General features: G+C 42.2%; 1 protein-coding gene across 1 annotated transcript in view; it reads right to left on the bottom strand.

Annotated features, from left to right (window-relative positions):
* syt7a (synaptotagmin VIIa) overlaps window positions 1–14,954 on the bottom strand; it is an 87,542-nt gene that overhangs the window by 35,216 nt on the left and 37,372 nt on the right. Inside the window, exon 3 of the mRNA XM_061035507.1 lies at window positions 2,790–2,869. Coding sequence (XP_060891490.1) covers window positions 2,790–2,869 — 80 coding nt within the window. The remainder of the gene's footprint in view (window positions 1–2,789; window positions 2,870–14,954) is intronic.

Below are 14,954 nucleotides of genomic sequence, written 5' to 3' on the forward strand. Positions count from 1 at the left end.
CCAGGCAATTCAACACACAGTCCTCAACAGCTAGGCCTATTAAAGATGACCAGTTATTAGAGAGTTTATCAGACGTATGCCTGGCAGCAGGGTGTCTAAGCTTAGAGTCTTCTAGGTGCCCAGAGGGAGATAGGTATGACCTTGCGAAGGGCTTTATTGGATTCAAGTGCTTAGTGAGTGAAAAATATCACTTTTATTGCATCCGGTAAAAACACTGTTACCTTATCTCCCAATATGATAGACAGCAGCCACAGTTCAAGTGCTCCAGTGTTACTGCAGCACACATTAGATAATAGGTTGATGAGGGTCAGAGAGAAGCCACAGATGGATGTAAACCACAGGTGAACACTGGCACCACACTGCAACCTGGTTAACGGTCAACCCTCCACAACAACAACAACAACAAACAAATTTTAGTTGACATCAGCGAGACAGGGAGAGACACAGAATATAGAGAAGGTGGGTTAAAGTACACATGTCTTAAAGGAGAGAAAAGCTACGAGGGTTGTCCGTCTCCATGGTTACGCCCCATGGGAAAGAGGTGAGAGATTAGAGGTCAGGAGTTAGTGGGAGCAGCAGGGCTGTAGCGAGTGGGGGGGCGTACGAGGGCAGCCTCTGTGTTCATTAAAAAGGTGACGGGATGTGTGGCGCTGCAGCAGGAATTAGCCTGGGGCTTCTATCAGGCTCGCCTGCATGCTGTTGCAGTAATGGTCGGATGGCTGTCGCGGGGATGCTGTGATGTGCGTGTATGACATTTTCCTACATTCACAGATTATGACTAATCATTAGTAACCATTCATGCCCTCCAGTGTGTTAACACTGGGTGGGTTTTTAGTGATGCCGTTATACCATTGTTGACGGAACTCACATTAAAAAACAGTCTAGAAATGTGAAGTTTATGTAAATTTAAACACTATGACATTTATGGAACGGGCTTTTTTGTATTGTTTTTGGCTATATCCTCGGCTACTCAGGAATAACATTTTATCCTCAGGAAAGAAAGATAATGGAGATTATAAAGCGAGCTGGATTTAATAATATAAAATTGACGTTGAATGGTTCAATCTGATGAGGGGCAAGTCTTGGTGACTGCACAGCTAAAAAAAAAAAAAAAGGCGGGGAAGGTGTGAGAAAGGGAGAGGTGAGGAATGCAAGTGAAAGTAAGGGGGGGGGGGGGGGGGGGGTATGGGGTTTAGTAGTAAGGTGGCATAGCCCCTGCCTCGTTACAGCCCTGCTCCGGTGGAAGGCTCTTACCAACCTTGGACCAAGACTCACTTGAGTGTGAGGCGAGGATCTCCATATGGGGCATAGGGAGAAATGTTTAGTACGAACTCCTTGGGTGGATAGGAGCTCCACCTCTGCTGCACTGTGCTGCTGTCATTGTTATTCCAAAAGTCTCTGTCTAGATCACTGCGGCCAAAGAGAGAGACAGGTCAGAGCAACACAACCATGGACAGCCTTGGCACCAACCAACCATTTGCATCAGGCACCTGCTGCTTTTGGAGATGATGGAAGGGCTTGTGTTGAGGAAGAGGGTCGCCCATACAGCTGCAGAATAATTCCTAATTTCTGACCAGAAGTTGAAAAAAAACATCAACATAGTGGTCCGATTAAAAAAAATAAAGAAAAGGGGGGGGCAGCCTGGAGGAGAAAAGCATTCACAAAATCATTTCATAAAGCAACGTGCTGCAGCAAAGACGCAGAGGAGTCAAAAAAGAGATAGGCAGCAAGAAAAGAGGAAGTCATAATCTGATGAATACACACAGCATGTGATTACGTTCTGATCATCTTGCACAGCACCAACGACAACGCACATTTTTGTAAACATTCAGAAGTCTGGCCCCAAATCCTCGACGTGAGCATGGACACGTGAGACACAAGGCAGAGGGATAAATCGCACACAGTCAAAGGAGAGGAAGAAAAGGTGAGTAGAATCACTGATGTCATACAAGTCACACAGTAGCAGTCAGAGCTGTAGCTTATACGGACAGAGCAGAGGAAAGAAAGGCAATGCACGAAGAGAAAAGAGTTTGAAGCTGGAATGACCAAGACAGCACACCAATCAGCTGGAGCCAGTGAGAAAGAAAATGCAAAAATTAAGAGGCCAAGGACCTCGAGTCAGAAAAAAAACATTCACATGTTCCACCTTTAGTGCTTAAAACTGTCGTTACAAGAGATTAAAAGTCAACACAGACATTCAAATACGACTGAGACAACAGCAGGCTACAGAAGACAAGCGGTGAGGAGCAGGTTAACGGAGGCATTTTGTGGAATAGTCTTGTACTTAGCATTACAAAGCTGACATTTTCTGGTACTGACCTACAGCCCTGTTTCATCACGAGAGAGAGAATACCTTAATCTAAGTCAGAGCCCTGCAAGAGATGTTAGATCAAAATACTGCCAAATATTTAAACTCCGACATTGCAAAGAGCTCAAGCCCCACTTGCCCCCTTCCGAAGCATTTTAATCAGGCAGAGGCGTGGCTTCAGGCCGGCACTTAAGGAGACTTATCTTCCAACCCATAAGATAAGTGCAGGAGCAGACTGGTCCAGCCAAAAGCTTCACAGGTAAGATAATGTAGATGTAATCTATGCTGATTAAATCACTAACCTTTAACTTAATGTCTGCTCGAACATGCTCTTGTGGCGATCGGGCCGTTCAAGATAAAAAATGGCAGGCTTCAATTGCTAACTAGTTTGAGGAGTGTATATCGAGGGACTCAAAGCTGAACCAAATGTAGTTAATTATCACCAGATTATTCTTCCACAAAGCAGCTACTAGGCACTTACTTGATGGCTTTCTTCTCCCCTCGCCCACGTGCCGAGTCTGGAGTGTCTGCCGTTTCCACTCCTGGCTTATTCCTCTTCCCCTTGAGCCAAGCAGAGGGAGGGGAGGACAGAGAAAGCACAGACACAAAAGGTTAGCTCGGATTTGTCCTTTGAAGCTGTGTTTTTGCTTTACTAATTTGAAGTGTAAATGCCTCTCCTATTATCTCAGGAACACTATGCCACCAGTCCTTTGCCTGATGGTCTCCTGATTACACTCATCAAAGTCAAATCAAATCTGCAGTGGAGAGCCGTTTCTGACTATGATTATCATTCGCACTACTCTGATATTTACATGGCAATTGCTTCTTTGAGGTAATCCGCTGGGTACTGCAGATACACGCCTTCTTGAAAGTCCTGCACCAGCCTGATTTTTAAACAGCCAGAGCATGACCTGCTGTAACCATGGAAATAATGGCAATTTAAAGGCTCCAGAAAGTGAGGTCTGCTGGGTGCGCTATACTGGAAAAGCTCATTACAGTTAAAGGTGTTTCACACATGTCACAATGCAGGTAATCGCTATTGACACTGTGCTTAAGGGGAAAGGGAAGTGATGAGTCTAAAGCTGTCCCACCCCCCCACCCCCCTACAAAATACAACACAAGCTTCCCAGAAAGTGATCCACTGATACACATCGAGTCTCCATCCCAGGAAATAAGGGGGCAGTAAAACATACCGAACTGCTGCTGTGGGTTGACTCAGACAACTGGAACTTAAATTGGCAAGGGAGCAATTTCCTGTGGTACGCTTACTCCATGGGTGCAACACTCTATTTACAGATTCCACATTAAAATGTAGATTTTGTACACAGTACAGCATGGGTGTTCTGGTTTCTGTTTGTAGTATATCTGTAGTCCAAGCTGTATTAACCAATTATGTATCAGCAGGCTTAGGTGTGTTAAGGTAAAAACAGTCTGTGTGAACAGTAAAAAAAAAACAGACGGAAAGTTATCCGCGCTAATATCATACCATCTCCTATCAGCAGTATTCTGATGATGATTTATTTCTCTCTTTAAACAGATATAAAGCTAACAATCCAGGATAAATCAAACATTTAAACCTGAGACACAAATCTGCTTGATGCTTTGCGGCGAAAGCCAATTTAATTCCCTGATTCCTTGTAACAAATCAGAAATGAACAATGCAAGCTCCATTTCAGAAACGTTTTAAATGTTTTTTTCTCTTGAGGGCAGACATGACAATGCTTGACTTTTTAACTTTTAACAAATCTGAATCCTAATGTCTTTCGTTTCCTTTCAATAGCAGATACGTCACATGGAAATTGGTTTCTTTTGTCAGGCTCATGGTTGTTCAGGCAGGCCGTCCACCAACGATCCCGAGGAACCTAAGAGAGCTCAGGAGCTCCCAGGAAAAGGTGTGGACTGCTGAAGTTAGACCGAATGAAACCGCTGTTTAACTTCTGCTGTTGAACTGAGACTGAACAGCTGAACAGGTGCTCCTCCGCGATGGCATGGACAGATAACCACGTCTATGTTAAAGAGATAAACGCTGCACGAAAAAGGAAGTCGTTTTGTTGCTACTGATTTCTTTTTTGAAATTTGTATCTGTTCCCAGAGGCATATATTGTTAATCAGACAACGATAGGCATCATTGAGTCTGAACCTGGAAAGCCAGACTATGGTTATGTATGGACAAGGCAGCCTCCCTGCTTCCACTTTACTCTTCAAACAAGCTTCAAGATAAGTCTTACCAAAGTTCAATAGACTTCCAGTACCATCTGGAACAGGATTTTTTTTAAATGTTCAAATATTATGTATCACTAATCTTCAGCCCACTGGGAAGAGCAACATGGCATACCTGATGCATGCCTTTTTTTCCTCAAATTCAGATCACCTAATTTAATTTTGCTGATTGGAGTAATGATGATCCACTATGCCCTTAGAAACAGCCCTGAACAGGTAGACTGTACATAACATGGATGCAGTCTCAGTGACTTTACCCGTTTGGTTTTTGAAGCCCAATAATGGCAGTCACCATATTGAAATGCTCAAACTAACTTCCAGTAAACTCAGAAACAAGCAAAAAGGCAGAGCTGAGGCGGGCCAAAGGACTCCTGACAAACAGCTACAATGTGCCCACCTGTGAGTCGTGAGTCGAATCAGCCACACCCCAGGTTATGCATGACTCTTCGCCTTAATACAATCAAAAGCGATACAAAAATTCAAACTCCTACATTGAGTACTTGTACAGACATGAGCTATTCAGACCAAAACTATTTTTTTAAGCAGGTTGTGAAAATGTATAGTTCTGCTGTCAAAATATAAATTTTAACATGGGTGTCAACGAAACTTCCAGGACTTTTGAAGCCGGCCTCAAGAGGACACTCGGAAATTGTACTTCTTTAACTTCCTCATTTACTTTATTTTTCAACACTGGAGGTTGCTGCTTGTGAAAAACACAGAAACGGCACCAACGATTACCAGGTGAAGATAATTCGACTTTTATTTTTTCAATTGAAGCCAATTTTCTATTGCTGCTTATCATGAGCCAGTAAGCTACGATAGCCTGTAAGTATTAAAGGATGATATTCCAATTTTTTATCCAATCTTCCTATCCTTCCTCTTTTTGGTCACTTGCTTTTCCTAATGTTGGAAACAGAACAGACACCAACAGGCAGAACTTGAGATCACTTGGAACAGCTGAATGTGCAAAGTCGGAATTTAGCAAATAATCAAAAATGGTTGACATACAACAAACTGTTAGTTGATGACAGCTTCTTGAAAACTGATGAAGTGTAATGGCAACACACAACAAATGTTCTAGTTAAACTGTGTTTCTTTATTTTTGAAAGGCCAGTGCTGTATGAATTACTTTGTCTCTTAGAAGATGAACTTTTATAAAGCTTTGGGTCTCAGGTTGAATTTGAGTCTCAGATTTATGCAGCATGGAACAGGTCCAGTAGAGGTTACAGGGCAGGTTTGTATCTCAGTGTATGGCCCTCCCAGAGAATGACACATGATCAACTAGCACCACAAACAAAAGAAGAAAGGTTCCTATTAGGAGCCCTGCAAATGGTCTCTGATTACCAGTCTTATTCAAAGAGTAAGAATATCCAACATGTACTACTACTCATGTCCCACCTGTCATCATGAACACAAATTCAGGTTACAGGTTAGAGGCGACAGAGTCTGGATTGACTCAGCTCGATATGAGGCATGCATTACCTATAATTAGCAGAGGTTTATGAACATGCAGATTGTGCAACAGCCTATATACAGAGCTCCAGAACCAGTTGATGCGGTGTCTATAAGTTCCAGATAACACAGCTCTCATTTCAAACGACAGGCCACATCTTGGATATTGTGGCTCTCGATATTGTTGGAGAGTCGACAAAAGCGTTGCTGAGCAGAAGTGATAAAAGTGCACAATGGCCCTTCTGAGCAAAAATGATATCAATCACACATGATGAAAACAAAGCTGCACCTCTGTTGTATAATCAGCACTAACCTGAAACAGGAAGGTCAACAAATGAATAAACAGAGATGTGACAGGAACGAATAGTTAAACAGCTGCAAACAAGAAGAGTGTTTGTGATTGAAACACTGACTCCTAGATAAGCTGTCTCTTTATTAGCAGACATAGACATAGGAAATGATGGCAAATACACGTATATAAAACATCCCAACATAGCAGTATATGTTGTCAGCCTTCATTAAAGGCACCTTTCTTAATTTTTTATAGTCTACTTCAGGCCTTTCATAGCTGTTTTCATTGCTGTATCCAACATCACCTCTCATTATTTTCTGCACCAACAGTCTACCATTGCAGCTACAAAACATCTGCATGCCCAAGAGGTAGAGTCTTCCAAAGACAAAAATAATCAACACAAACATGTACAACAACAACAACAAAAACACTGTTTTCTTGTGTAGTCATTTCGGGAAAGGTTAACCAGTCTGGATGTCTGTCAGGTGAGGACCGGCTATCAAAGGAAACTCATATATCATTCAATGTATTCCTGAAATTTTCAGGACGGTGGGAAGACACAGAGGAGGAGTGAGAGTCCAGTACGGAAAGAGGAGTGAGGGCTTAAAATAGAAATCAAATTTAGAAGGCAAAAAAAAAAAAGGGAGGCAGCTAGCAAGAGAGTAAACAAGGACAGCGCAGGACGGCAAGAGAGACAAAAGGATACCAGGAAGAGACAGGTGTGAAAGGGGAACGGAGAGAAACAATGAGTGACAGATCGTCCTGAGTGGATTGGATGTGAAAACAAGGAAGGGCTCTCGCACTCAGCGCAGTGGGCTTTGAATCCCACACTCCTTTTTCACATGCACACAAAGGCAAACACAGCCTCAAAACCATCGCCTCTACACCTTTCCTTAAGCTCATTCACAAGACTGGAGAACACACACTCTTCTTTTATTTCCCTGGGAGTTTAGGAGGCTGCAGGGATCCATAGTGATGAATATTACAACGCTTAGCAGCTTGAAGAACATAAGACAAGAAACAATAAAGAAATTAGCTCAATACCCCAAATGAGGGGTTAAAGCAAATCAATGGAAAAGTGAGCTATTCCCCCCATCCTCCTCACCCTGTACTCAAAGACCCTTGAAAATACTCATGTCTAATTCAAACCAGCCGTCTTTTTGTTAAAGGACAAAAGGTTTCACACAATTAGTATTGAGAGCTGTCTGGCTCTGAGCCGAGAGTTCAAAATAGCTCCAACTGATATGATGAACCAATTATAAGAGATATTCAAAATGCCTCAAGTTGTCCAAAAATACATGTTTTAACCATTAAACCCCAACAGAGCATGTGTTATAAATTGAAATTACTGCAGTCTAGTATAATATATGGGCAGGTGCACTGTCAAGAAGGCAGCTGAATCAAAATTCACATAATTGGAACCTATTAACAGATCCTCAACATAGATAGGGCAATCAAAAGGCTTGAAATCAAAGTGCAAAAAATGTATCGTTATATATTGGCAGAAATGCAGTATATATGATATCCAATTATTTTCATTAGTCATTTAAATTGTATTTGCACATCATGTGATTTATAGTTGGATACATCGCCGGTAAACGTATTGTCGTCCTCAGGTCTGTTTCGCCCGTTCATCTTGACTACGGTCAACTCAGAGTCTGTTTTCATCAGCCTCCCAGTCATCTTTTGTTATTGTTTTGATTGAGAGCCCCCTGGTGGCAGAATTTACATAATGTGCGTTTAAGCCAGACTAAACAGTGAGAGTGAGTTTAGATTGCTATAATTTGTTTTATTCTGGAGTTATTTATATGTAGCGGTTATATCATGCACCCCATGTACAGAAGCTATAGTGCTTGAAGCGTGTGGCCCGGGGTTCAACTCCAACTCTTTGCCACAAGCTATCCTCCTCCTCTGCAATGACAACCCCCCCCCCAAAAAAGTTCAGAAACCTCAAAGTGAAGATTTTTTCACACGTGAAAAACGCTAATTTGAAATAAGAGATCTTGAGTAGTCAGAGATATCTTCACTGTGTTTTAAATGCTAAAGCTTTTGCGGTAACCACAAAAATGAAATACTATGGTATAAGCAAGCCAACCACAATGAATTAGGCAACCGCCATAACCGCACGTGTGTCACCTCACCCTACCTAATGTTCAGACAGACACAAAGGCAACTGTACTGGTAGCTAAACCGAATGTAACTTCACCCCTTTGGGAACATTTCGACTTTCGGCCAAATGAAAAAGGAGAACCAGCTAATTTAGATGATGCAATATTTAATCTGTACCAAAGGGATCCCAGTAAAACAAGGAAACATCTCTTTTCCTCGCAAATAGTATTTGGCCAGCAAGATGATTTTGATTGTGACATTTACTTATTTTATTATTTTCTTAATAACTACACCGTGACAATTAGTAACAGACACCAACATTCAAAACATGAACAGTGCCTGGTGCTGAAATACAGCAGCAGTTATAACCACGACAGTTTGTTTCTTAAAAACCTGTAGAATAAGACTCGACTCCAGAAAACATAACAACAGACTTAGTACATATTTAATGTGAAAACTGGCTCAACTTGCCCAGAACTCAGTGAGGTCCATTCAGCTTATCAGCACATTCTCTCTCTCGTCACATAATGTATTCTGTAGCCAAATCGTACAGTGCAGGTTTTTAAAAAGGAAACTGTCTTGCACTTTTTTGTATGCAAAAGGTTTTGTCCCATTCTCCTCCAGCCTGAAAACGGCCAAGACAACATATTATCAGAACAAGATATGCAATGCCACAGATACAAGAAAAATGTTTTCTGCTTTTAACTCACTGCTTCAACCACCTCCTCCTCCACCCTCCGATCTGTTCACACCAGACATGTTTGCCTCGTATTTTACTCAAAAGGTTGCAACCATCAGTAACCGGTTTTCTGAGCCTGACCAACTCAGCCCAAAGGCACCAACCAAAAGTGCCTCACTCGACTCATTCTCCTCTCTGACTGAGGACGAAGTCTCTAAGCTTGTGCTAGACTCTCGGCCCACCACCTGTCCTCTGGACCCAATACCGTCAAGCCTCCTGCAGACCATTTCCTCTCCGCTTAATGCTGCACTTAAGCATGTCATCAACTCCTCTCTGTCAACGGGTGTGTTCCCCAACGGTCGGGTCACCCCTCTGCTCAAAAAACCCACACTAAACCCAGCCCAGGTTGAAAACTACAGACCGGTTTCTCTTCTGCCCTTTCTGTCAAAATTACTTGAGCGCACAGTCTTTAAGCAAGTCTTTGAGTTCCTGTCCAGAAACGATCTGTTTGACACAAATCAGTCAGGCTTTAAGCGGGGCCACTCTACTGAAACTGCACTACTGTCAGTAACAGAATCGCTACGAGCTGCCAGAGCTGCGGGTCAGTCCTCAGTTCTATTACTGCAAGACCTGTCTGCTGCCTTTGACACAGTCAACCATCAAATCCTCCTATCCACGCTCTCTGAACTTGGCCTCTCAGGATCTGCCCTCTGCTGGTTCGTGTCCTACCTCTCTGGGCGATCCTTTAGAGTGTCGTGGAAGGGAGAAGTGTCCAAAGCGCACAGCTTATCCACAGGGGTACCTCAAGGGTCAGTGCTTGGTCCCCTTCTCTTCTCCATATACACAAGCTCACTTGGTTCAATAATACGCACTCATGGCTTCTCATACAACTGCTATGCTGACGATACCCAGCTCTTCCTGTCATTCCCGCCAGACGATGTTACAGTCTCAGCAAGAATCTCGTCATGCCTTGCCGATATCTCTAAATGGATGAATGAACGCCACCTTCAACTCAATCTTTCAAAGACTGAGCTCCTTGTCATCCCAGCCAGTCCCTCTATGCAACCATAGATCAATATCCAGCTTGGAACAACCAAACTCATGCCCACAAAGTCTGCCCAGAATCTGGGTGTCATGATTGATGACCAGCTAACTTTTAAGGTTCAAGTAGCCTCGATTGCCCGGTCATGTCGATTTGCCCTGTACAACATCAGGAAGATCAGACCTTACCTGTCAGAACACGCTACACAGCTCCTGGTACAGGCTCTTGTGATATCATGCATCGACTATTGCAACGCTCTACTAGCAGGTCTTCCTACATTCACTATCAAACCCCTGCAGATGATACAAAATGCAGCAGCACGACTGCTCTTCAACCTTCCTAAAAGAGCACATGTCACTCCGCTGTTCATCTCCTCACACTGGCTCCCAGTTACTGCTCGCATCAAATTTAAAACTCTGCTGCTCGCTTACAAAAAGCGACAAAAACGACTCCTCATTACTTTAACTCTTTCATCCAGGTCTACATTCACTCCCTCCCGCCCACTACGCTCTGCCAATGAAAGGCGTCTGATCCAACCTTCACAACAGGGTCCTAAGACGCTGACTAGACTTTTCTCTGTCGCCCCCCAGTGGTGGAATGAACTTCCAAACTCCATTCGATCTGCTGAGTCCCTCTGCAACTTTAAGAAAAAGCTAAAGACCCAGCTCTTTCATGAATACCTACTAACTTAATGATGATGGTCTCGATATTATTGATGATGATGATGGTAATGACGATTGTTTTTGTTTGATAACAATGACTTATAAGATGGTTTCTATACTGATTAGAGCTCTCAAGAACTGCCGTCAATGTTGTGCTTTGCCTCTGGTCACTTCCTGTCAGCACCTGTGTGTCCAATCGGACTCAAAGCTGATCGTTTGCTCTGACTGACATTGTTCCCTTTTTTTCTAGATCCTTGCTTGTGTTGTACTTACTCTCTGATGTACGTCGCTTTGGATAAAAGTGTCTGCTAAGTGAATTGTAGAATTGTAGAAAAGTTACACTCAAAATAATCTTGCAGGCCAGATATGATTGATAGCAGGCTAGTTTCTGACCCCTGATGCACAAACAAATTTGATTAATAAATAAAAAAGCGGGTGGTTGCGATAATACCAAGCCCCCCCGGTTTACCGTGGAGAAAATTCCTTCACCGCGACAGCCCTATTAAATGCTTGACTAAGTCCCCAAATTACCACAACAGGTTTAAGTGTTAACCTGCTGATGCTGTTACTTTTTGGCATGATAGTGTTTGTATGTCAATGAAGAGGATATATATGGAGTCCTGTTTTTTTTTGCTCTTGAACTGCAGATGAGTGAGAAAAGACTTGCTATTGGACTGCCCAGGGTGATGCTGAGGGTTTTTTCTAGGAGACTACAGACACAAGACGAGACAGAAGAGAGAGAAACTACCACTCTCTCTGTCTCAGTTGGCAGTGCGCTGCTTTCCAACACCCAGCTGTGTTTGTTTGCACTGAATTAGCAGGCAGCAAGAGTCTACATGCTCGCTCAATATTATCCACATCACACCATAATTAGAGAGGAGTGCACTATTAAAATGCTCGTCCGCTGCAAAATTATCAATGATTCTTCATCCGTCAAAACATTTTATTTTAAATACCTGGCTCTTCTGTAGTGCTCAGTGACATAAAGAGACATGATTTTGCAAAGGCACAAAATATATATGAACCGGCAAGACTTTAGATCCACTTGAGATGAAATATCATGGCAATTCTTTGAAATTCTATATTTGATTTTCAGATCGCTATTTCCTCGCATTTGCATAATGAAAATCAGCCCCCTAACAAGCATGAACTCCTGACACCTGGTAAATGCATCAACAACAAAAAAGTGAAGCCCCCCCAGGGATTGAATCAGGCTATGAATCTGGTCGGGTCCAATCTCATCCACGCTCACAACTATGTCACGGATCAAACAGCTCAGGGCTCACAGGAGTGTGCAGAGGGTTTCTGAATCCCAAACAGATACTGCTTCCCTACACAGATGTGAGCTCTGATATCCGCAAAAATTCCACCCAGCACCTACAACAGGAGCCCATGCTGACAATCATCAACCACAGGCAGCAGCTTAAACACACTATTTTATGATTTTTAATTGTTCTTATCACCTTTGTTTCTCATTACAAAATCATTTTTAATGGTTTTATTGTCAAGTATATTAACACATACAAGGAATTTGACCTGGTGTTTTGGTGAAAGACAAATAGCAGAGGACGAAAAAAAACAGGAAGAAGAAAAATAGCTGGAACCTCATTAAAAAAAAATGTGAAGTCGCCTATAGAAATCAAATTGGCTTAGCACATATTCTAAAAATGTCTTGCTGATGCATCTATAAACAGCAATAAGCAAATAGACTGAGCAGGCAGCAGAAGGAGATGATAGCGGTCCCTTGCAGTTCTTCCAGGGGGCTTAGATAACTGAAAGCCAGGCAGGAGGGAGGCTTCAGGATGACTGCACATGAGGACTTTTAAAATAAAAACCCATCGCACTGGTTGCCAAAGCTAAAACACCGAAAGCAACACTCACCCAAAATGTCTTGTCTATTAACCTATGAATCATGACCAAAACTGGCATGGGCCCGCTCGCAACTGACACGTGAAGCTTGAGGCAAACATTTGTTCTTATGAAAGCTGACACTGTCAAAGAGTACACTCTGAAATATCACAAATGAAAGTTTGGATGCGGCTTGGCTCGAGGTCCCCTCATGTAGGAGTAGCATTTAGCCGTTGTGTGGTAAATCAGTCGGTGTGATTTGACAGTAGATACAGTATGCATCTGTAATAAGGCAGCTCATTTGAAAGTAACCGTGTTTATGCAAATGATGCTGTATATACGTTTTAATCATGTGTTCAGGGAATATACGGCCTCTGTGGAAGATTACAGAGATAAAGAGATCAAGGGAAGTGAGAGGGGACTTTTTATAGAATAACAGATTGAGGAACTGCTGCGCCTTCATGGTTGTTAGTCATGCAGAGAAATAGCACACCTTAAGGATGATGATATAAATGACAGAAAAGGATTTTTTTTAACAAGATTAGCTGTATTTATGCTTTGTTTGAATGCTTTATAATAAGAATAACACGTTTATCAAGATAGGCATGACTAACATTTATTTATTTAGTCTTACTCTATTTTGTGCATTAAGCAGCTGTGTGTTAATTGGTCTCACACCAGTGAGTGATCCAGAAATGATCCAAAGATTACAGGAACCTTGTTAACACCGTATTGTGTCTTTGCATGAACAGTGAAGTGTCAAACTCAGGGTTGAGAAATAAAGCCAAATGACTTCAAAAACCGCAGTTACCCAATTATCCACTTGAGGTTGGTTCCTAAACAGAGTCAATCCCAACCAGAGCTAATATTAAGATGCTTTGCAAGAGAAATACACGTTTATATCCCAGAACGAAAACAACGTTTTGGCCTCTATAGCTGATTTCCCTATGAAAACTGTGCGGGGGATGAATTTTCATAACTCATCCTAATTATATGAAGGCTTTATATATGAATATTTAGAGATGCAGCCACTTTGAGTGACAGCTGGATGCTGCTGGCTGTATGCTAGGTGTCAACCAAGCTAATTTATTCTAATGCCAAGTATTCATAATAACAAGTATTACTTTATTGGTATGTTAGTATAAATGAGCAGATTTCAGTGTGACCATAATTGGCTTGTTAGCACATTCGGGGTTTATATTCATACAATTTAGATTTTCCCTGGCAAGTGGCCAGTGGTCGTAGTAATGAGTAGACAGCTTGTCAAAAAAAACCACCTGGATCGTATGAAGCTGTTTTTCTAATCTGTCTTGATTATTTGTTAGATATAAGAGTTATTCATAATAAGGGGCGTGGCTAATCTGACTGACAGGCGGGCTTGTTGTAGCTGTTTGTCAGTCCCCTTTAGTAACCAATGGGTGACATTACTGAGACTTTGTCCATGTATACACGGCCTTTGTGTCCTACAGTTTGCCCGATTCACAGCCTTTGGAGATTTGGAAAACAAATTGGGGATGGCATTGTAGCCACATCGATTACTTGTGCAGTCTTTGGTTACACCCCTCCACCACCCCAAAACAACTGAGGTTACCAGTATAAGGTGAAAAGAAATGCTTGAGCCATTTATACACAAGTGTAGTATATATCTTATATACTGTATATATAGCCATACTAACAAGTAAGAAAAATAAGACATGCATCATCTTGTGTGTGAGGATGTGGTTGATTGCAGTTTTCACAGGGTCATAAGGCCAATAGCCAGATTGTCATCCCATCTTGACCCTGCTCTGGGGATCCTGTGCGGCTCTGTCAAGAATTGAAATAAGATCCATTTACAGAGTAGCTCCAGAGAGGACCACTTTCCAAGAGGCTGGCAGCAGAACTACCACCATTCCCAGCAGGAAACTAGGAGTTATTCACTGCTCCATTTAATTTAAGGTGGAATATCAAATGTAAAAACAGTGTCCCAGCCAAGTAAACAACAGGAAGGCTCGAGTGTACATCTGTAGCATAGACCATTTCCCCTCGCTGGTTTATAAATGTTAGAAGTGAAGTCTAGCAACATTCACCTTACTGGTGATTTAAGAAATGCTAAGGACATGTAGTGGGGCTGCAATGCCAAATCCTGCCATCTATGGACCTATACGTTTAACAGCGAAGGGAAGTTGAGCTGAATCATGTACAATTTTTGACCAACATTAAACTTAAAGTAGGTGACCTGTGTTCCTGGGTTTTACAAGATACAGGTTGAATCAGAATCAATTATCTTTAAATGCATGCAGATTAAAAAAAATCAGAGTCAAGTGAAGTGGCACTCAGCTGTAGGGCTCTGTCTGCCTAAT

The sequence above is a fragment of the Labrus mixtus genome, chromosome 4 (assembly GCF_963584025.1).
Source record: "Labrus mixtus chromosome 4, fLabMix1.1, whole genome shotgun sequence".
Classification (NCBI taxonomy): Eukaryota; Metazoa; Chordata; class Actinopteri; order Labriformes; family Labridae; genus Labrus; species Labrus mixtus.